Source organism: Antrostomus carolinensis, unplaced genomic scaffold (genome assembly GCF_000700745.2).
Source record: "Antrostomus carolinensis isolate BGI_N321 unplaced genomic scaffold, ASM70074v2 scaffold16200, whole genome shotgun sequence".
In the NCBI taxonomy this organism is placed as follows: Eukaryota; Metazoa; Chordata; class Aves; order Caprimulgiformes; family Caprimulgidae; genus Antrostomus; species Antrostomus carolinensis.
Window position 1 is genome coordinate 19,829 of NW_010287858.1, and position 22,936 is coordinate 42,764.

At 45.4% G+C, this 22,936-nt stretch overlaps 1 protein-coding gene across 1 annotated transcript in view; it reads right to left on the reverse strand.

The window, feature by feature from the left end:
- The window catches only part of SLC38A12 (solute carrier family 38 member 12), a gene marked incomplete at its 5' end in the record, with an annotated part of 39,711 nt that extends 17,140 nt beyond the window's left edge, over nt 1-22,571 (reverse strand). The window contains 6 exons of the mRNA XM_010164622.1: nt 13,086-13,194; nt 13,930-14,029; nt 18,477-18,557; nt 18,971-19,067; nt 19,999-20,080; nt 22,450-22,571. Coding sequence (XP_010162924.1) covers nt 13,086-13,194; nt 13,930-14,029; nt 18,477-18,557; nt 18,971-19,067; nt 19,999-20,080; nt 22,450-22,571 — 591 coding nt within the window. The remainder of the gene's footprint in view (nt 1-13,085; nt 13,195-13,929; nt 14,030-18,476; nt 18,558-18,970; nt 19,068-19,998; nt 20,081-22,449) is intronic.
- Between the last annotated feature and the right edge of the window lie 365 nt (nt 22,572-22,936).

Sequence of the window (22,936 nt, forward strand, 5' to 3'; positions counted from 1 at the left end):
GACCCATTAAGTTAATTAGTTTCATAACTTCTCCCCAAGGAAAAAGTAAGCCCAAATAAGCACCTCAGACATATACTCAAACTTTCCACCTGATGTTTTCCAAGCTCAAGTCTCCCCCAGAGGGATATAATTTACAAAGTGCTTCATTACACGTGTAATTCAAACAATCCAAAACCTACACAGAAAACCGCACCAGTCAGCCCTGCCAGAAATCAAATATGCAGAGCTCCAACACATCAAAAAGCTCTCCCAAGTTTTCCAGTTCACCTCTTGAGCTAGCTGAGATTTTTTTCCTAGGAGTTTTATCATTCTCTTCCTAAACTTCAGCAAATTAACCCAAGGCAGAATGAGCATAGTGTACACCTTGATTAAAGATTTCTCTACTAGTGAAGCAGTTTCCTATTAGAAACAAGCAGGTGTACGTGGCTGATTCATTGTTCAACTTAAGCAAGGTAAGCAGATCCTCCCTTCAGCCCAGAAGGATGTTCAGATCTATCAAATGCCATTAATATTCATGGGACGGCAGAGAGAAACCCCTTATGGTGTTTTTGCACAGACTGGCTGTTAAGAGTGGTTCTCTACTTTCTCTCCAAGCTCCTCTATTAAATGGGAAAGGTCAGACAAGTCGCCAGGCTTGCTGCACAGGGTACACAGAATCCACGCACAGCAAGTAAACACAACAGACAGAAAATTATTCTTTACTTTTCCTTCCTTTCTCATGCTGGAAAATAACATGAAGATCCAGCCCATTAATGAACCAAAAAAAAAAACCAGTGTTTTTCTTGTTTTTAAAGACATTTCCAGTCAGAAAAATTAGAATCCAATGAGTATAGAGGAAAGAACAGCAGCTTGTCACCCCGAATCACACTCTGCTCTGCAGGCTAGGAGGAGCCACCAGCAGCACACCTGCTTGCTCAACTGCTTGGGAGGGTCTTCAAGTCCATTCCTCCCACCAAGCCAAGCCACAACAGTACAGACACCAAAGTTTGGGAGCTTCTCTTAGCTGGCTACTCAGCTGACACCCCTTTCCCAGCCTCTGCTCCTGTCAGCTCTTAGTATTTCAAAGTGAAAAGTAGGCTGGTTAACTCGTGTCTTCTTGCCACAGGGGAAACCAGATGGGGCTTACCATTGCCTGGAATGTATTTTTATATATATTTTTATATTTCTAAAAGTATATTTCATTAAAGCTCTTATGTTAAAACTTGGTTACATAACGTTGTTTATTGGTTTATCTCAAAAAAAGCAAAAGTAAGAGACCAAGCGTTAATAGGACATCTGGCTGGTTTTATCAGCTTAGTTTCAGCAAAGAGGACCACCAAGAGAGCTCTCAACCACTCAGTGATGGCCAGCTAATGCCAAGAGTCTTTCAGATCATCCAAACATGCTTGAAGCCAGTCAGAGGGCTGTATTGACTAAATAGGTTCTTTCTTGACCTGAAGGGTCCATCTATCACTCTGAACCAGTACAGTTCAATAGCTTTCATCTGCTTCTCAGCGTGGGGCTTCTACAGAAGCAGCCAATACGGCTCAGGAAGCACAATTAGCATCCCAAACAGAGCTGATTCATGTATTAGATGCAGTAGTTACAGCATTATGGCTAGTGCCTGCATACATTTGCAAGAGGACCATTTGAAAACAGCTTCCTTCATAACTGTCATCAGAACTTGCTTGTTTTCATGCTCCACAAACTCATCTGTAAGAACTGCATCTGTCTTGGGTGCTTGCTGAGTAGTGAATTAAAAACAGTAGCTACTGTTTCTTATTGATTCAAAACCTGGAAACTTTCAGAGAGGTTGAGTAGAAGCAGAGTATTTACCTGAGCAAAGCAAGACCATGAAGATTAACCTCGTTAAACGCAGCAGCTACTCCAGGAGCTGAGCAAAATGAGGTTTTTTGAATGAACACATTTATGTGGCACAGGGCTGTCATACCCATGCAAAATTAGTAAGTCTCAGTATTGGGGCAAGGATCACCCAGTTTTAATATGCAGATGGTAAAGAGATGTTGCAGTGTTCTCTCCTTAGATATCTCTCCTTGGGCTGAGGTCCCAACCATTCTTTCCTCTCCTTTCCTTTTATTCTCCTCTTCCTCCTCCCAGCCTTCCTCACTCTCATTCAGAACTAGAACTCACTCCAAACCAAATCCTTCCTTGGAGGTTCTTGCTTCCCCTTGATAGAAGTGGTGCCAACATCACACACAAACTTTATTTCAGGATAGTATCAACTCTACCTCCACAGATATTGATCTTTAGATTTCACAACTGTTGAGCAATAGCACCTCTGCCCCACAAGACAGTACAGCAAGTAAGTCCACTCTAATGGGGACCAAGCTAACATTTAAAATAAAAGCTACTGGTTTCAAAATGGATCACTCTCCTTGGCAGACTTTGACACCTTGGCTGGAAAGCTGAGAGTTGAGTGCTTTATACAGGACTACAGGTACGGAGCATTCCCACAGCAAGGCAAGATGCTGACAGGAAGACACAAGCTCTACTGAACAAACACCTCCCTGAGGAAGCTTGCTTTGATTCAGTGCTCAGACACAAGGAAAGTCTCCTTGAGCATGGTAAGAAAAAGCAAGACATTTCATACACACTGTCAGGAGTGGCAATTCTGACAATCATTCTGCTTCTGCAAGACATCCCTGAGCTCAGAGCTGTTTCACAATCCAAATGAGCACTAGAAGGAACAGAAAAAACCATCCAACAAAACCAGATCACGCAAGAACAGAGATCAAACAAGGTGTTAGGAGAGCCAGGGACTGGCTGCTCTGTTCCTACCACAGGTACCCTTCTCTAGAGTATGTCTGAAGAGACATCTAGGAGAAAGAAAACCTCTAGGGCTTTTAAGGGCTTTATAGGTCTATCATCTTCAGTAGAATAGTTTCTTATCAATTGTTGTTCTTATTCACATCCTCAGGGAATTTTTAAGGCTGACTTTGGAGACAAATTTTAAATGCAAGGTGTTTTCCCCACTCCCACGTGGGACTCCTAGATAAAGAAAGCAGAGCTTCGTAACACTTCAGAGCTACTTGTAGCTACACCAGCACCTACCTGCAGCCTCTGGTAGCCCCTCTGCACCCACTTCAAGTTGTGACAACTGCTGTGCTACCCAGCAGCGGGCTCCAGCCGCTCTGCCAAGGCTTCAGTGCTTTTCAGCTAAAACATGTGAAGGGAAAAGGGTCTCGAGTGCAACACAGTGCCTCCTCTGCCATCTCTCCTCCCCTTCTCTAGGGTGACAAGGCCACATTTCTCTCCAGCATGAGCTCATACCTCAAGCTAGAGAGCCAGATGGCACGCTAGTGAGGGTGGCGATCCAAGCTTTCGTTAGTAAAGCTTTACCCCTTGCAGTGGACAGGACAAATATAAACACACGAAAGGAGTCTGATCCTTCAGGAAGGAGCTTTTTAGAGAGCAGGGAAAAAAAAAAAGAAAAAGCTGAAGATCCACAGCCTCTCAAGGCTGGAGGCAGGGCTGTAGCAAGGGCCATGCTGATAGGCAGCAAGTTATCAGCAGACAAGCAATTATGAAGCTCTTAAAGTTGGTTGAAAAAGAGCTAAACCAGCAACAGAACGAGAACTGCTCAAAGAAGTTGAGAGGCAAGAGGGATTTTTACCTTCAGATCCCATGTAGAGTCAGGAAGTCACAACGGAGGGAGGATGCAACTGCCAGACATCCCACAAGGAATATTTATAGATAAAGAAACAAGGGCAGTTACGCTTTGAGTACAGCAGGCATCTGCTGCCACAGCAGCTCCGGTAATTAACGTGCTGCTCTCGGGACACCTGGCAGAGGTTTATAGTCATAACTCACACGAAGCATATCGCTGGCACTAAGGAGCCCTCACCCACCTTTCTCCCCAGTACCTTAAGGCAGGGGGGAGGTATCCCCCAAGAACTAGGACCTCAGCTATTGCCAGGCTGGTTTTTGCCAGCAAAGCAAGTGGCATTTCACCCACCCACGGTACCCGTTAATCTGGATGCTGCTGCTCATGGCTCCTGTGCCACAGTGCTCCTTCCAAATGGAAGGCCTTCTGCAAGAGATGGAAAGAAGCACCTATATCCCCAAAGCTACTTAGTTTAGCAGATCTGAGTATGATCTAGAGATTTTCAAATGTTCTAGTTCAGCAATAGCAGCTTGCTTTTGACTGCCCATCTACCAAACAAGTGTACTTGTCCCTGCTGATGTCCTTGCAAGCTATGATCTTGCTGGGTAACCAACACACCAAGGGCCAGCCAGCAATTAAACAACCTCTACATGCAGCTCTGGGAAGTCAAGGCAGAAGCAGCACATGGACAGCAAGGTGGTACTGGAGGGTGCTGCTCTCCTCTCCCCACCCTGACTCAGACCTGCAGTCTGTTTCTGGAGCTGGCCCATCTCTGAGTACCAGAAACTTTCCACTTTGGAAAGAACACCATGGAAAACCAGTTCCTCCTCCTCTTAAAGTGAAGAAATCCAGGCACAAAGTGTTTTCAGAAAGTAATTTGGTGCAAGGATTGCAGTCCCTGGCACACCTGGGGTGTGCAGGATCACAGCCAGCAGCAAGCTTGCACTCTCTGGGGTAAATACACTTCCATTACCATTTTTCACAACAAGAGAAAGATGGAGGCCAGCAATAACCCCGAGGTGACTGGAATCTAATTTTTCATCACTGGAGTATTTATGGCAAAGCCATTTGCAGCATCTTGTAATCACTTTACCGCCTCCTTGACCCCTGGCTTCCCCTTATTCTGCATCTCCTAATTGCATCTGAACAAGCAGGAGGGAAGCAGCAAAGTGGATAGATGCAGGAGAGCTGAATGGTTGGTTTGTGATACTTGGAAGGACAGCAGAGGAGTTGCAGAGCCAGGTCTGGCTGTACCCCTCACCACCAGCTTGCTCTGACCTCCCACGGGCTGTGAAGCTGAAGCCTTCCTCCTTCCTGACATCAGGTAACCTTGAGGAGTCATCCCCCGCCTCCCCCATTTATTAGTGCGGTAGGAGAGATTAATGAGTTCCTTCCAACAAAATGTGAAGGCATAATCATTATACACAGACACTGCCCCAAATTCCTGCGTGTTCAGAGCCTCTCCTGGCAGGGTATTGGCAACTACAACCTTTATATTGACTACAAAAGTCTCTGGGTTAGACAGCATAAAGCAAGGGAGACGTGGACCAGTGTGACACGGATGCTCAGAGGGCCCTGCAAACATGTCAAACCACCAATTGCCAGGATTAGAAGGTACTTGGGTTCAGCAAGGATGACTGCTCCTGAAGGCCACTAACCCCTTGTCTGCCACAACACAAGCAGTGCCTCCACCACTAAGCCACTATTCTTCCTCTTTACTTTTTCCCCTACAACCATCTCAGCTGAGTTTCACCCAATTCTTCATCTGCCTGGGGGATGTAATTTCAGGGACAGCATCCTTGTGTCAGGCAGGAGTTGCCCAGAGGGAAAGGAAATGTCCCACACTTCATGACTACTTTGCAGCAGCACAAAAGCAAGAGATAAAGCCCCTGTTGTCTGGGGCTAGCGGGGAATCTGCTTGCTCCCAGCCTCCTCCTTTGCCTTCTCTGTTCCATTCACATCAAACTGGTGCAACAGGCTTCAGAGATCAGCTCTGCCCCAGAGCATTATACCGACTTCAACTTACAAGATAAATCCCAGCTGCATTATTTGTATTTATAGTCCTGCTTACAGAAGCATGAGCCACGTGCAGGATTTGCTGATGTAGTCCAAAAATCCACATTTTTGGACAAGAGTGTCAGTGATCTCACTCAGACATAAAGTGCAATTTAGGAGGATATTAAGAAGTTGCAGACTTATTTAGAAGTATAAAGAGATACCAGTCTGTCCAGATCTCTTCCTTCCACAGCCTCTGGTAGTGTTCAGCGTGGTGTAACTGCACAGTTCTGCAGCCCTGGTGCTTTCTCCCTCTATATTAAGGAATTAGTGATGATTTCAGAGCAGAAGAGATCAAGACTGTTGTCTTACTGAATGAAAACACTGACACAAATCAGGCAGGCAGTAAGATCAGACCTCTGCTTAAAAACAAAAGTGGTGTTAAAGTGCTGAACAAAATACTGGATAATACAAGAAAAAGGCTGGTATTGCATCTCCCAGGGGAGTGCTTAGTTGAGTTAACAGGTCTTCTCCAATTCTGGTTTCTAGGATGCGGTCACTATCATTGCATGAAATAACACTGCACAGGGGAAATACATTTCTTACTTATTTTCTATAAAAGTGTTCAAAAAATGAAAGATCTGTGAGTCTGCTGGAACAACCTAGTCCAAGAAAGGAATTTTAAAAGGCCCTTTTTAGACCTGTAAAGCTTGGTGCAGCGAGTAGGTGATCACAGATATCACTTCTGACACCTGCCCTATTCAGGAGAGATTGGTCTCCAATATCGAGAGACAACAGCATCAGCCTGGGTGCCTCGCTGCCCAGGAGAGCTTACTCCAAAGGACAGCTTTGTTTAGGAAAAGCAGCAGCATGGTCTCTCAGCAGGGGCTGCAGTTTGAGCCCAATAAACAGTGTTGGTGAGTTTGTAATGGCAAGAAGGGCACAAAAGCAAACAGAGATCTATCTAGAGCCACTTCTTTGCCCCATTTGTTTAGCTGGCTTGCTTCCAAGGTTCATGCCCACCATCCATCATCACATAAGCCAAACCAAGCACTAAAGTGAGCAGGACACTCTTCTACGGGGAAACCAAGTGCACCTGAACTCACCAGTGGCCTCTGCCTGTCACACCAGCCACTCTGCTTTTCTTCAGAGCTGGTGGCACCTGCAGTACATCTGGCCAGGCATCCAACCAGCAGCACAGCAGCCTTCCCTTCCACATAGCCCTTGCCAGCCAGCTGGGATGGCAGGGGGGAAGGACTGGCCCTTTGGAAAAGCTCAGCATCCAAGTGACAGTGCAACCCAAGCTCCACTTAAGGAAAAAAACCCACTTCTTGTTGTGAAGTGAGCAGACAGCTCTGTGCAGAAAACACATTCCAGTCCCCTGCACTATTGATTTTCCTGTGAAAAGAGACAAGCTAATCCTTTAAACTCAGTTGCTTCAATTCGTGATCTTGAAGTTGCTTCACTATTGTATCGAAGGCTCACCTTCCTACTCAGCCCTGGCAGCAGGGAAGTTTGCCTTCTGGCTGATGTTTCTTTTACTCAAAACACAACCAGTTACAAGGAAAGCAAGAAAAATCACACACCAGAAGCTGAACTCCAGCTCTTGGGTCACCAGTACGACAAGTTTATATTCCACTTTCACAACACTGCACTCCTGCCAGCTCAGGAAAAACCTCTTATTCACAAGGCCAGTTATTACCTGAAGTTCCCTTTGCGTTAAGAAACACGAGGGGTGTGGGAATCTCTGAACAGCTAGTTTATCTGTCACAGGTATATGATGAGTGAGCAATCGAAGTAATTTATCGACAAGCCCACAGAAGAAGAATGGGCCAGGATGAAGGCGGGAGGATTTATACCATATTAAAAGGCTATGTGCCAATTTCAACCTTATTAGTTTCACAATAAAAAAGTTGAGAATTGCTTTCCCATCCCATACCCAGACACCATTTATTTGAAATGGACTTGGCTCCTGTCCTTCTTCCACCACTTCAGAGTAAAGCAGCAACTTAACTGACCTTAACTTTTTGGAAACTGACTAGATGAGAAGTATGAGAAGACTCCAATCAGCCCCTGAGACCGGGCTTTTAGCCAAGCAAAGCTGTATTTCAGAGGCACCTGTAACAAACAGTTAGGGCTATTGATATTTATGCTTAATGCAGTACTAATTTCTCTCCTACCACAGCCATGCCTCAAAACTAAGGTGTCTGTACATACAGAAATGGCGTAATATTCTAAACTCTTGGAGAGGCTTTTCTGTTTTGAAGGCTTTCAGAACTGGATCGATGCACAGAAGTAGTTGCTGCCTTTTTTGTACATTTATTTCTACTTCTGTATCAGTATCATAATCAAACCTATCAGAGCATTTGTGGTAGGCAATATAATGTGGTGTCTTTGGCAAGGTCTTCCCATGAATAACCTCTTACAGGACATGCAGGGTGACATGCTAATAATGTCCCAGTCCTGCTCCATCCTTACTGTAAGCTGGGGTAACCTGGAACATAACAATGCTACAGTTTAAGCAACTTTAAACAAGACAATGGCTTCACACCAGAAGGATAAACTTGTCTTCCTTTCCCCTGGCTCACCCTGGGAGCCCAGAGCAAGCACCCCAAACCTTTTTGATTGCTGTGCTGTGAAATCAGCCCTCCCTGCTCGACACCTGCTACTGAAGCAGCTACCTTACCCACCGCTGGTTCTCAAGGTCTCTAGACACTGAAACCTGGAAGAATAAATATCCAGAAGACAGCAGCTGTGACCCATTTACTGCCGGATGCTGCTGCAGGGCACAGCTGAAGAAGGCAGGGCAGAGGAAAAGTGCTTGCTGCAAAGGGAACAAGCGGAGCAAACCCAGGTGTCCTTGGAAGAAGGCACTCTGCTTGCAGCACTGCTCCAGCTCTGTTTCTCCGGCTCCCAGATGGCAAGAGACAGCTTAGATCAAGCATGGATGTTCAAGTACTGCCATGAGGGCTCCCCTCATATCACTGCTGGGAGGTAAAAAAATAAAACAGAATAATCACAAAGAAAGCCCACAGAGGCCAGAAGGCAACACTGAGCTGGAAACATGGATAGAGAGAGGCTACAAGAGTCTCACGCATTGAACAAGCTGATAAAACTGCTGTAGTGCAGAAAAACTTATCTGGAAAGATGCATTTGGACAATAAAAATCAGAGGTAGCTTTACCCAGAGCAGGGGGTGCACACACCACACACAGGCAGCACAGGCAGGAGGGAGGAATGCCCAGGAGGGAAGCAGAGCACATACGTGAGCGGCACAAATCACGGCGCTCCAGCCTACAGCCAAAGAGGGCTGGGAAGGCAGACGGGATCTACAGCAACACTTATCGGTTCAGCCTTCGCATTTGCCGATTAAGTTCTGCTGGCACTGAGCAATTGGACGTGTCCTCAGACCACCTCCTCACCCCCCTGCACAGCCTCCCGCGGCTGCAGCCCGGCCCCGCTCTGGTGGCTGGGTATTTTGATCAGAGTGTCAGGCTGGGGTGACATTGTCCCCTCCTGAAGAGGGACAGTGAGCGCCCGCACGCCCGCTCATTTTATTTACTGCACAAGCACGTTTCCAACTGGGATAATCTCCATTAAACCATCTGCGCTCCTATCTTCGCTCGGCCCGCACCCGCTGGGCTGCCTGCGATACTGCAGCATCTGTGAACCGGCAAAAGCGGATGCCACGTCCCTTTCCCAATCAGCTAAAAACCCAACGGAGACTCAGACGGAACAGATGCACCTGGTAGCTCTGACATGCTACTGAGCCAGGCTACCAGGAGTACCTGTGCCAGTGCCTCTTCTGAAAGATGTACAGCTTCCCTTGAGAATTTAAGCCATTTCCTTTCCATCATGGGAAGACACCGTGCCCCAAATTGCCAGCAGAGGAGGGCTGAGAAGAGAATAGAGGTTTTAGCTCCAACGGCTGCCTTGGTGCAGAAGACAAGTGCCGTATGCCAGGTCATGAGTGCACTTTGGATCAGACACTCTGAATGGCTGCTGATCCCCAGGATTTAATCTCTTATTTATCTCAGTATCTGCTTTCTAGAAACAGGGACATTCCTCCATCACTGGAACAGAAAGACAAGAAAGTGTTACGATGAGAGATCTGTAACTTAAACCTGAACCAACCCCTTCCTCACAGCCTACACAGAAGACACCCAGCTGATCTTACAGAAAGCACGATAGAGCGACTGCGTTCAGCACAGAGAGAACTCAATCCCATCCTTAGCATTGCCATCGAGACAGCCAAGGGACTCGGGAGTCACTTCAGCAGTCGAGGACACGCCAGCATGGTGGTGACAGATCTGAAGCGAAGACAGAAAGCCATTGATCTGCTTTAACTGTGATCAGTGCTTGCCTTCAACAAGGTCGCTGGGCCAGCTGACACGTGCCTTTCTGCCAGCTGATTTGCCCTGCGTGGTCTTTCCCTCACAGGTGTGGAACAGCACCACAAAGGTTCACCTTTTAAAGCTCCCAGGAATCCTATGGTCCCAAAGAGGTGGCAGATATTAGCAGCAAGCATTGGGACAGGAGTAAAAGTTGATTTCGGTATTTCCTGCACTTGCCTTCATTTATTTGTTTTGCAAACGTTTATTTTCCAAGGCAATTTACAAACAAAAAGCGAGCTAATAATTTGTTCAGACAAAGGTTAATAGGGGCCTAGTGGTCTCTGAAGACTCTGCAGTCACACTTAGGAGTGAAACTACAGAGTAGCAATAAAGATGCTGCACAGACAAGCAAGTCTCCAGAGTAGAATTTAATCTGTCTAAATATTCTCATTATGTTCATAGTTTTCAGCTTCCGTTCACAATGATCAGAACACAGAGAGCTTCCAGAGGCTTTTTTGGACGATAAACCATGAAATGGGATTTTTTTTTACATCAGTCATTATTCCTCTCTCCACCCCCAGCTCGAAGAGTCAATGTTTGAAATGTTTTTTGTTGAAAAGACGACATAGCATTGGGAGGGAGTTGACAGGAGGAAGGCAGCACAGATCTTTGGCAGACTGGTGGTACTTGGCACAAGAGAGCTCCCATTGGCACCGTTTTCCCAAAAAAACCCTCAAATAGATTATTTCTCCTAGTAGTCCAAAACAGGCTTTCTGTGGGGTCACACACAGAGTAAGAAATACAATACTACATCCAGAGACTGGCTTCACTGGAACAGGCAAGGGGTTCCAGTGACATCCACCCATTTTGCTCCTAAAAAGTCACTTAAACCTAAATACAGTCCTAAGATGAGGTGAGAAAACTAGAGGCAGGCATCTAGGACAAAAGGGCTGATCCAAAAACTCAGCTGCTTTCTTCTGGGATCGCAGTGTCCATCTGTCCCCTTGCCACAGGGGAACTTAGCCTGCACAAAGAGACCTTGTTTGTCCACTGAAACGTGGAACCTGAACTATTCCAATAAGCATGAATTCAAAAAAAAGAAAAAGTCAAGAAAACAGAGCAAGTGCTCTATGGGTACGATCCCCTGGGACCAAGAGAACAGCTATGATCTTGCAGCATCTCACTCCTCACTTTCATCTTGTCTTTTCCTCCTCAGACAGGCAGGTTGCAGCTTTTCTTGCGTGTTCAAGACTCCGTTTCTATACACAAGAAGCTTAGACACAATTTGTAGAGATAGCTACAAATTTATTAGATTTTTTGCTTGAATTCAAGCGACTTCCTACCCCTGTCCTCCCATTGCCAGGATTCTCTCAGAAAATTTAAGAGTGTTAACTACCAGTCACTAGCTGTCCACACTGCAAACAGGACAGAGGGGGGAAAATACTAACCAGCACAATCTCTTCAGAGGCAGCGCAAACTTGAAGATGTGTCAGTGCTACAGGTCTGAATGTTTCATAAATTATTACACCTCTTATCCCTCTCTAGGTAAGTTGTCATCATTTTTGTTTTCTGGAGAATAAAACCACATAGGTCAAGCAGGTAGAGGGACCAGCAGAGCTGGAGGTAGAAGTCCCAGTTTACCCCCATACTCATCCAGGAAGAAGTATTAAGAGACCTTAATAAAAACCCAAAACTCAGAGGTAATGCTGACACCCAGCAGTGTCCTGAACATAGTGACTCTGGGACTCCCCACCTTCCAGCAACCCACCACACAGACTGGAACCTTCTCCCACAAACAATCCTTCCCTACTTCTAAGGGGGAGCACCGAAACCCTCATCTCAATTACTGAGCAGGGAAGGATTAACCACTGCCAAAGACTTTGCAGATATTTATTCTCCAAATCCACAAGAGAAGACAAGCAGAGGGAAAAGCTCCTCTGAGAGTTATGTACACAGACAGAAAGTCTAATGCTTACACAGTCTTAATTATTTCATTTTTCAAGTTCTAACAACAATTATCTTCATGAATTATAGACATAATATCTGAGATGCAGGCAGTAATTAATGCACGTCTGCCTTTTTTGACTAGCTCCTTCTGCTGGATCAGAGAGAGTTATTGAAATTCAGGAAGGAAATCTTCAATCTTCTGGAAGTTTTAAAGAAATAGACCAAGACACAATTTAATAAAGCAATAATATTTCTCTTAAATAATTAACTAGGCTTTGACATTCACTAATATTTCTGAGGCCCAGCTCTTACTTTTGCAATAACACTGGAACAAGTGCACTCAAGGCTGTGATCCACTGCAGGTCCAAAATGTACTAAACTGCAAAATTGCTTCAAATAGGCTTTACCTCTGGATTTTTCTGCACACAGACATTCATCTTCACTCTTTTTTCTTAAAATTCTCACTGAGACCCTTAACAGAAGCCACACTATGCAGCACTTCTATATCTCCCTCTTCTCATTTTGCCCTACTGACATCTGTCTCCAGGTATGAGCGCTCAGCTCTCCCCAAGCTCAAGAGAAGCAATGTTTATCATCCTTTGGGAGAAACCTTGGTTTCACAGCAGAACCACAGCACAGTAACAGATGCAATAGACAATCCTAAACTAGACAGAAAGCTATTACTAAAGCAGCATATAGCACTGGATGTTGTTTAAGTGGGCTGTTTCCATCATCTCTCAAAAAGCAGATTCTCCTGCAGCATAAACAATTTTATTCATATAAAGAACACACTCAAGAGAGCTTAATATACTCCAGTATATTGACAACAATTATGTCAAAGCAGCAATTACTTAGCCATGCACTGGAAAAAAAACCAACCTAAAACTAAAAACAAACACCCTTTGGCATGGACATATCACCTGCTTAAGCAATATAAAACTACACAACAAGGACAGAACTCAAACTCAGAATCACAAGGATCGTTCTGATGGCCACCAAATTAAAACACAACCACGTCACCAAGAATAGTGAGGAGACATTTGGCCAAAAAGGTCAGACTGAACCAAAAGCTTCACTTCACCTCTGTTCACTTGAACCATGTTATCTCCACAGTCACAGGAAAAAACAAAACAAAACAAAAAACCCCTATCCAGTAGAAGCAAAGTTTAGATGTCAATAATGGTCACCCCAGTTTCAGACACTCACCAGGTACAGTCTGTAAGCATCAATCCGTCGGATCGGCCCCCAGCACTTGTCCGTGTCGTTATACTTTGTGCCGTCTCCAACACTGCAAGAATGGTTGCCAGTAGCGCTGCTGGGAAAGGAGGGAGAAACAAAAGACAATAATTAACTGTCTTTAAGTAATTAGCAGATGTCTTCCCCTCTCCTGCATTCAGGAAAGAAGAATGATCAGAGACCTGAAATCCTCATTCCACCTCTCCCTCCTTCCTTTGTTTTCTGGACTGTGGAACAGTGCAAGTCACTCAGTACCATGCAGTTAAAGGCAAATTCTTGAATTGCCTGCAGTTAATTTACAAGTTTGGCCATTTATTCATCAAGCCAGTGAGTTTATGTCATTTATGGATCACTGAGGTTTTCCATTTCCAAGTTATGAGTCCAAATCCAGCCCAGATTTGGTCAAACCAATCTCTTCCATTATCTGTTTCTTTGAAAAAGGAACTGGTCCCGGTCCAGAGCTAAGTCCGTGTAATGTCACCACAGGCTTGGTAAGCATCACACCTCTCAGCTCTTAGCCAAAGAGATAGAGAAGCTAAAATATTGCACAGAGTATTGCAAACTATTGAGCAACGAGCCCCATGTCTGCAAGTGCTGAAGCTGGAAGGACACCTGAGGACTCATCTGAAATCAGGTCAGCTACTTTTCAGGCAGGCAGCAGGCACTCGGGTGGGGAGAGCTGTCCTTGAGTCATTTCTCCACTCCTTTCTTTAGAAAGGAGAGCTGATCCCAGTCAGACTTATCACCCCATCAAATCCAAAAGCCTGCTCTCTTCTCTCTTAGCACACAACCCCACAGCAGTAAGCACACTTACCAGGTCACTTGCATGAGAGAGACGGGTACAGCTGCTGCATAGATCGCCAGGTCTCCATAGAGGTAGATAATTATGCAGAAATAGAAGAGGTTGACACCCACTGCAAGAAAAGGAAATATTATTCAGAGACAGCAGAGTACACGTGGACTCTTGAACTCTGTGCTTCAAATAATAAAACTTTTTCAAGGTCTTAAAAATAAACCACCATTTGCCTCTGTAGTTTACTTCTTTCTGCAGCAAACTCCACCATCAGCAGCACAGAGAACTCAGCCACAGCACAGGAACTGACAGGACACGAGCCTCTGAGCTCAACTCTGCCTCCTTCAATACCTGGCCCTGACACTAGGCCCTCTAGTTCAAGCTCATCCTCCAGTTGCTGGTCAAGACCAACAGGTCTCGCATAAGTCATCTGCCAGATGGAGCTGTCACCTTGGAACACCCACAGGCAAACATCTAGGTGATGCTCACAGACCTGGTGTGAGCACAGCTTGACGAACAGTGCAACAAAGAGAGTAGATTCTTTTAGTCTCTGCCAATTCCAAATCCTCTGCTTGCAAACCTGCAGGACCTTCACCATAGGGATTTGGCCCCACAGAGCTCAGGTTCCACAGGGCTGAAATGAAGCTGCTTTGGGAGATTCTCTGCCACCAGCAACTCGAGCCAAGGTTCAAACCTGCAAAGCTTTAAAAGCATTTTTGCAACTCTACTGCCACAGTGTATGCTGCTCCTGCCCCGTATTTTCTTGGGTGCTTTTTTTTTTTCCTATTTTTTTCCCCCTTTCATTTCTTAAGCTTGCCTTCACCTATGAGATTTTTTTTTCTTTAAAAAAAGGTCCTACACAAGTTAACTGGGTGCACAGAACAGCCTTACTGGGGCACAACAAGACACTGCTGTGGAGGGCTTAAATCTGCAGGGATAAAGAAATGTTTGACGAGGCCCGGGGATTCTTTTCTTCCAAGCAAGGCAGTATAAATCTTACCAAGGAAAAATAAACTGGAACATATTTTAGTTCAGAGACAGGTGAGCCACAAAAAAAAATTTAAAAAAAGCCTCAGATTTGTTTCATTTAGAAAGTTGACATTGAAGGAAAACAGCTCAAGGAACCTGCCCATACTTTCAAGTTGCAATGCCACCTGATGCTTAATCCCAATGCAGCCTGAGCAAATCAACTCACCTCTCCACATCTCGTATGTGACAACCAAAGAGCATCCCTGAAAAAAGTTACCATTTCCACAGTGCTTGCATGCCCCAAAGTTTTGCCATGTTTTGCCATCACACTGCCCCTGGATCTCTGGATGTCAGGAAACATTAAAAGGCATTCTCCTTCGTTTAAATAGATTATTCAATATGCTGAGCCTACTTAGCATAAAACATTCCTAAGAAAAGGGCTGTACTGGGAAAGCAGCAAGAAAATTTCCCTGCAGCACACTAAGCCAGGACACTGGGGTTGTTCCTGGTTTGTCTAAACAGACAAATGGAGATCTTGCAGAAACTGTCAGATCATTTTATCATTTTATTGTCAGATCATTCAGTTCCCCCCTTATTTTATTCCCCGTGAGAGATTTAAGATGGCTTCACAGTTAAGGAGTCTTTGCATTGTTCTAAAGATGGCAACAAGCTACCTACCAGTCTTCTCCAACTTCCTGTTAAAAAGGGTTAAAGATTATAACAAATATCTGACTTAGGACAGAAGCTGCAAGACACACGAAGTGCAGGACTAGACAGATCCAGATATAGATTCTGTTTTGGGGATCTGATACTGATCTCGGGTCTCAGCTGCCCCCACACACACAAAGTCAGGCTCACACGACCAGCTAAGCCACAGGAGCATCACCAGGTACCCACGAGCACACACTACACGCCCTTTCCAGTACCAGCTTCTCTATCTGTGGGAAGGCCAGTTGACAGTCCTCTCCCAAACTCATCCTCTTGAAGGCCCAATGACTTCCACATCAGTTCTTTTATAAACTGCTACTGACCCTCCCTGATCAATAATTTCATTACTGGACACAAAACAGGAAAAAAAAAAAAAAAATCAATGATTTCCTGTGGGGAAACGGTGTGATAGATGTGCCCAGAATCTATTATTGCAATAAATGACTGCTCAGTCCCAGGAGAAAGCACCCAACACTGCAAATAAAATAAAATAAAATAAAAATTTAAACCCCAGCAGTTCTACAGAGCCAGCTCTTTCCAAAGAGCATACAGACCCTTCACAGCCTAAACCTATGGCAGCTCCCTTTTAGAAAGCAGTCTGAAATTGAGATTTATCCCCAGCATACCTCCCAGGACTGCAGATCCAACTCCTGTCAGACTGTTGAAAATAAAAGTCAGTCAAGAGAAAGGAGAGAACTCACTACAAATCAGAAGTCTATTGCAAAGCTTTCACCAGCCTTCCCTCCAAAAGCTGTAAAGCCCTCAGATACCTTGTGTTTGAATCCATACTTTGTATATTGCATAAAAACCCAATCAGACATTTGGTGGCTGTGAAACTGCAGAGGTGGGTGCCTGTAGCTGGGAGTTCCCAAGTGTGGCCCAGTTTCTCACCCCTAGGCAGTAGCGACTGGTCACTGAGCAACTGTCCTCATCAAAGGCCTCTCTGTGCAAGCATCAGAAGGAAGCACTCCAGCAAGGATCTGCAGAGGGAGGTACTTGTCTCTTCTCTGCAACTGCTCAGCAGACCAGAGGGTGTCTCTGAACCAGGACTCAGCAATAACACAGGGAGGAAGCCTCATGGCTGAGCACAGAGGAAGGGAAAGCAGTAAACGAGTTACACTCATCCAGGAGCCTTCACTGTGTGTACCTCACATCTCAGCTGGAAATCACAAGTTGTTCCAAGCTTTGGCCTGCAGCTCTTCTCCTTCCTGCAGAGAGACCCATCCCTTTGCACTGGGCTGAGTAGGTCCTGGGGAGGATCCCTAACACAGAAATCAGATAACTCTGGCTAAAGCAACATTAAGAAGAGGGATTAAGATTTCGAGTACTAAGCAGTTTGTGTCACTTTGTTAGGAAGTGGACATCGATGCCTGACGGGAGAGAGGACGTGTATTTCCAGCACCCTCTCCTGGCTGAGTAGCAGCCAGCATCCAGGCAGGGAGGTCCAGAAGGCAACTGCTGAACGCCTGGCTGGCTCTGGGTGGTTGTGGCCATCTCCCTCTGTGAAGCACATGCAAAGCAGGAGCCTTCTGGAACTTGTTTACCGGAGCACTCTGCCTCCTGGGAGCTCAACAGGCCTCCACAGCTGAATCCTCAGCAATTCATAGTGCTTGCTCTCAAAGCACTTCCCAAATACTGCTGATGGAGATGACAGGGAAGAGTCCACAGTGTTTTACAGTTGGCAAAGCACAAGCAAGAAAATTTGCCTGAAGTCAGAGCAAGCCAGTGCTACAGGCAAGACTAGGGACAAAACATTTCTGAGTCTCTAGCCCACACTCACATCACCTCTCCTCTTCTATGAGTAGAAAAGCAGCAGCCTGATCCAAGGTGGATTATTTTGATAGTCTTAAGGAATTTAAATCTACAAAGGCCCAGAAGAGGCATGCAGGGAAATTAAGAAGTTTGGTTGTTTTTTTTTTTTCAATGGGACTTTAAAATCAGAAATAATATAGTTCAAAGAATCTTCACTCCTGAAGCGCAGCTGTCCTTTAGAGGCAACAGTCTTATGCTGGCATTAAAGCTGATGGAATGTAGTGGAAAAAAACAGCCCAAGGCACCTTTGTAAGGTAGCCAGTGAACAAGAGAAAATGTCACTTTCCACGAGAAATGGGGCCTCACAGGCTGAGAACTGCACAACCATGGTGTCCAGTGGCTCTGCACAGTATTTCAAACGTACTGGTTTACAAGTTTCAGAATACCTAACACTGTAGTTTGTATTTCTATCACATGCAGCAATGGATGTGGCTTTATTGCAGTACAGTTACAAGTTTATCTTCTGGCATACAAGAGATATTTAAAAGCAAAAAGATGACAGCTGCCTGTCATATGCACACCAGGGACCCTTTCAGCAGTTCATATCCCAGCAGCTCTCTTGGTGACCCCTCAGACATGTGCAATTCTCAGAAGCTCTCCCCACAAGTCTCTCCTTCAGACAGATATTTACAGGGTTCAGGGAAGCCCAAACACCTTATTCTCAAATGCTACAACCAAGATGGAACTAGTGAACAGCACAGCTGGGCTCTACTGCTTTAGACATCATGGGTAGATGCAGTGCAGAGTTAGGTTAAGGGCAGTCAGAAAAGGCACTGACTTACACTTACCTGTCTCAAGAAACTGGGCCCATAACCTGCAGTATTCTGGTTAGTTCTGCTACCACCACAGCACCCTCCCTTTCATGAGGGCTCTGGCCCACCTGGCCCATAAATACTCTACTTTCTAGAAACACCACACAGAGGGATGAGTCCACAGAGAGAAGGAATGACACTTTTGGGTGGAATTATGACAAACTCAGGATGTAAACCCACACCAAGAAGCACGCAAACTTAAGGAAAAGCCATACACACAATGTGCAGGAGGACCTGAAGGGACTTTTGAAAATGTGAATCACTTACCTTTATTGAAGAACATGGAAGCCATCTGGCCCATTTCCACTCTCTCAGTGATTTCAAAGATATTGGATGAGCCACGTCTCTCTGCAAGTTGAAAATAAGAAGTGTTTCTAAGCAGTCCCTCCAATAAACCCAGAGACTAGACTATCTGTAGACACTCAGGAAGCTCTAGCAACAGTTTGAAGGACAGTGTGTATGACTCCACAGCTGCCGAGTCACTGATCCAATTACTCTGCTGAAGTTAGTTTAAAAGCGTTTTCAAAGTAAGATGTTCCCATCTTAGTGACCTGGTAGGAAAAGATCTTTATCAGACTGCAGAAGGTGAACTGAATTCTCAATGAGGCTTCTCTTGCAAGTGCTAAGGACTTTGAGATGTGAGCAAGTGGAGTTAAGGGTGAAACGGACAGAAGAGTCCTGCTCCACTTGCTGGAGCCCACTGGGACACTGTTTGCAGAGGAAAGGTCTTAGACTCAATGAAAGCATGAACTGGTACTTACGAACTGACAGGATAGGTCGTGTCTCTGCTCGCTCATAACCATCTTGTAGGAGAACGTCACTGTCAGATACTCCAGAGGAAGAATCCTCATCATCCTCCTGGAAGGAAAGACCATACCACTGCTGAGATATCTGCTACCCACAGTACAGTCTGTGGCACCACCAATGTCATGGCTTCACTTCCAGTAACTCAAAGGAAGGTCCCAAACAGGGATGGGCAGGACCTGGCAATACCAGGGAGCCCGTGGTTCAGGTGTGGGATGCTGTGGAGAGCAGAAAGCAGCACTAGCAGAGCAGGATGAAGTGAGTGACAGGCTCTGCTGTCCTAGCCTAGGTCATGCACACAGCAACAGTGGCCAATTCATGTAGTGATATGTGGCACAGGAAGTTAGAAACTTCTGGCAGATCTGCAGTGTTGTGGAACTGGGAGAGGAAGAAAAAATACAAACATATATAGTCTTTGCTAGTCAGAGCAGACAGGTCTAGCTCCTAACTCCAACCCACTAACATATAGGCAGGGATCTAAATCAGTGCAAACAATTAAGCCTCACATTGATCCAGAAAAGCCACAAAAAACAGGATCCAAAAAGTTTCACAGCAAGGACATACTTCAGGACTGTCCACTCCCTGAGATACAGCCCGAGCGACAGCAAGGACATTCCAGCCTGTCCCAGTTAAATGACTTGAGATCAACAAGGATTTACAGATTTCAACACACTCCAAATGGCACCAATATATTGTCTGCCACCTCTCCACATTCACTGAGCAGCACTTCTGGGCAAGAAGAACACAATCAGTAAGAAATGTGAACAGCAAAAGAGATTTTTCAAAGCAGGAACAGAAAATCTTGTCTTTAATGAGCAACCCCACAGGGAACTAACAGCCGTATTTTATACAGCAAAGTTAAGTACAGTAGAAATTTATTCCTTTAGAGTTACTAATGAGGCAAGGCAAAGATGTAAAGGAATCTCAGGCAAGTCCTACAGGATAAAAGAACAAGAGAAAACAGGAAATTAAACCCCGCACGCACCTTACGTTTTTCCATTCTCTTCCATCGCAGCTGGGCATTTGCAGCAGCCATGGCTTCCACCACGAAGGTCGTAGTCATATAGCTAAGAGAGAGAAATTCAACTGAGATCAATAATAGTCAAGAACTGTCACTGAAGGGAGATGGAGAATTATTCCCACCTCTTTGTAGGGGCAAACAAACAAACCAAAACCAACCCTTTCACCAACTCACACACACACACTGGTTTTGATACAGTGCTTCACCTCAGTTTGCTGCTCCCTTCTGTTTTGAGATTAAGGTGTTCAAGCAAACCACAAGATGCAGTAAAATATAATGTGCCTCGAGATAGAAGATACTTTATTTTGGAAGGCACTTTCCTAGTGTTTCTGTGGGTCAAAGAAGGCAAGCGGACTTCCCCCTTTGTTAGAAAGCACGCTTTCAGTACTATTCTGAAGCTCATCTGTTAGGGCCTGTGGCAAAGGTACTAAAGTCCCTTAAAGAATTTTACAAATGGCATCAGAAGCAAAGCAGCCATGTAAGACCAAGGAGCAGATCACACATGCATGCAAATATACTTTGCTGGAGGCCAGGGGAAAAGCTGTCCAGGGAGACAGCGAGAGCCACTGATGGAAGGAATATCATTATCTCAGCTAAAAAAGAGTTCTATAATAATAATAAAAAAACCCCAACCCTCAAATCAATCTTATTTAAGGCTTTAAAGCAGTTTCTCACTACTTCAGGAACTGGACTCACTTATCAAGCTCCAAGGAGAGATTAGTTTTGCAAGAATAAAAGAAAGAAGCCCTGTCCTGGGGCCCATGTAGCAATTTCCGCCTCGAATCTTCCTGCACTGAAGGTTTCTCAGCGGGCATGAGGAAGTCACAAGCACCAGAATTTTGTTGCCTCTGCAACAAGGCAAGGCAGCTCCCACGGCACGGAGTACTTTGAGCTGTGTCTTCTCAGTTTAATCCAGCGCAGTTTGTGCACACAGGTTTGGAGGCTTGTGCTCTCCTGCTGACCTTGAAAGATTATCTGCTGGTGCTGAGTTTCATCACTGAATTCACACTTTTAACCTAACGTATCTAAAAGGAATTGTTTCCAAAGCTCCCAGTTACTGGTGCTCCCATAGTTTACATTTTTTTCAAGCCTTTGCAGCGTACAGCTTTGAGGTGGGGAACTTAAAAGCATCACTGCAGTCAGTACTGATGGGACAGTACCTCTATACAGCAGCATCCAGCAGATCCAAAAAGCACTGCCTCCAAATCAACAGCACATTCAGGCTGATAAAGCTGGTTACTGTCAAGAAAGGAACTTCTAAATTCCATTTTTACAAACAGGAGGAGGGGATTTTGTTTTATTTTCTTTTAAAACCAAGCAAGAAGCAAGCAGGGATTCAGAGCCCATCAGAAGATGGCAATTCTATTAATAACGACTTCGACATCGGTGCTGTATCAACAGCCTTCAGCTCCACCTGCTGCTCCAGCAGAGAGACATCTGGGCAGAAGCTCATGGCCAGCCAGCGTGACAATCATGAGACCAGCTCCAAGGTCTCGAGCAGCAAAGCTGTGGGGGGGATAAGACGGGCTTGACTAGAGAGTAATTTGTTCTCCTGACACTCTTGCAGCTGCTCAGAGCATTACCAGAAGCCAAGCTAACACAACAGGTCTGCATCACATCCGCAAGTCACAAGGCAGAGAAAGGTCCCCTGGTGTCACCTGTGACCTGGGTGGTGTTTAGGGAACTGACCTGTGACAGAGACAAGTGTGGGATGTATCCACAGGGGAGGGCAGTGCCAGAAAAGGAAGCTGGGAGAAAGGTCCCAGAAGACTCTGGACTGGAGAAAACATCTTTCCCATCAGTCAGGAGATGGGATGTGGCACCATATTGCTGGTAGTCAGAAAATGCATCCCTCCAAATAAGGTCCTGTGGTGGTTTAACCACAGGAGGACCATGGGGTCCTGCACTCACTCCCTGCACTCAGTGAGATGGGATGGGAGTCACAACAAAGGGGGACAGATGAGAATGAGGACAGGGAGGGCTCACTCACCAGTTATGGTCACGGGCAAAACAGACTCAACTTGGGGAAGAAAATCAATTTAATTTGTTGCCATTCATCTGAGTAGCACAATGAGGGTCTTTTGTTCAGGTCAATGGCCTCTCCTCCAGGTTCACTCCACCTTCTTCTTTTCAGGACAGTCCTTCCCCTCACAATGATGGATTCACAGAGGCATTTCTCTTGTGCTCATTGGCTCAGCCTGAGCTGGGGGGTCTCCACCTTGGAGCCAGGGGAGCTTTCGCTCTCAGAAGGTGGCCCCCACCCCACACACAGACCCAACACAGGAAACACAACTGCAGAGACCAATGCTCAAGCAGCAGAGGGACAGGATCGCTCAGAAAAACTCTCAGCAATGTCCTTACAGCTCCACCCAACTGAACTCCCCAGTCCCCTACAGACACGTGCTCATGTCCTACCTCATAAATCCCAGGAACATCAGGAGAACGAGGCTGACGAGCCACCCTGCTGTCGCAAAGGCCTTTGGCATGGTTAGGGCTCCTGTTCCAACGATGAGGTTGAACATGTAAACCAGACCAACCTGCAATCATCCACACAACCCAACATGTGAGAGTCTGCAGCTGTGCCAGAGATCATCTAAAACACCTCACAAGCGTCCTGATGTAAATGGAGAGAGCAACCTGTGAGCAAGCAGGATGGGAGCAAGCCCATGCTAGAAATAAATACAGGAGGGGACTAACAAGCAAAGAAAATGAAGTTCATATCAGCACATTTCTGGAGAAACTGATATTCCTCTCCATTTTTAGAACTATTTTTAAATATATATTTTTCTTTCTAACTTTTAAAGTTAGAAGTCATGTGAGATTTTTGTTTGGTTTGAAATCCACTGCTTTCTAGCAGAAGGGTCTACACTGGGGGTTTGTGTCTCTCCTTGTTTTCAGACCT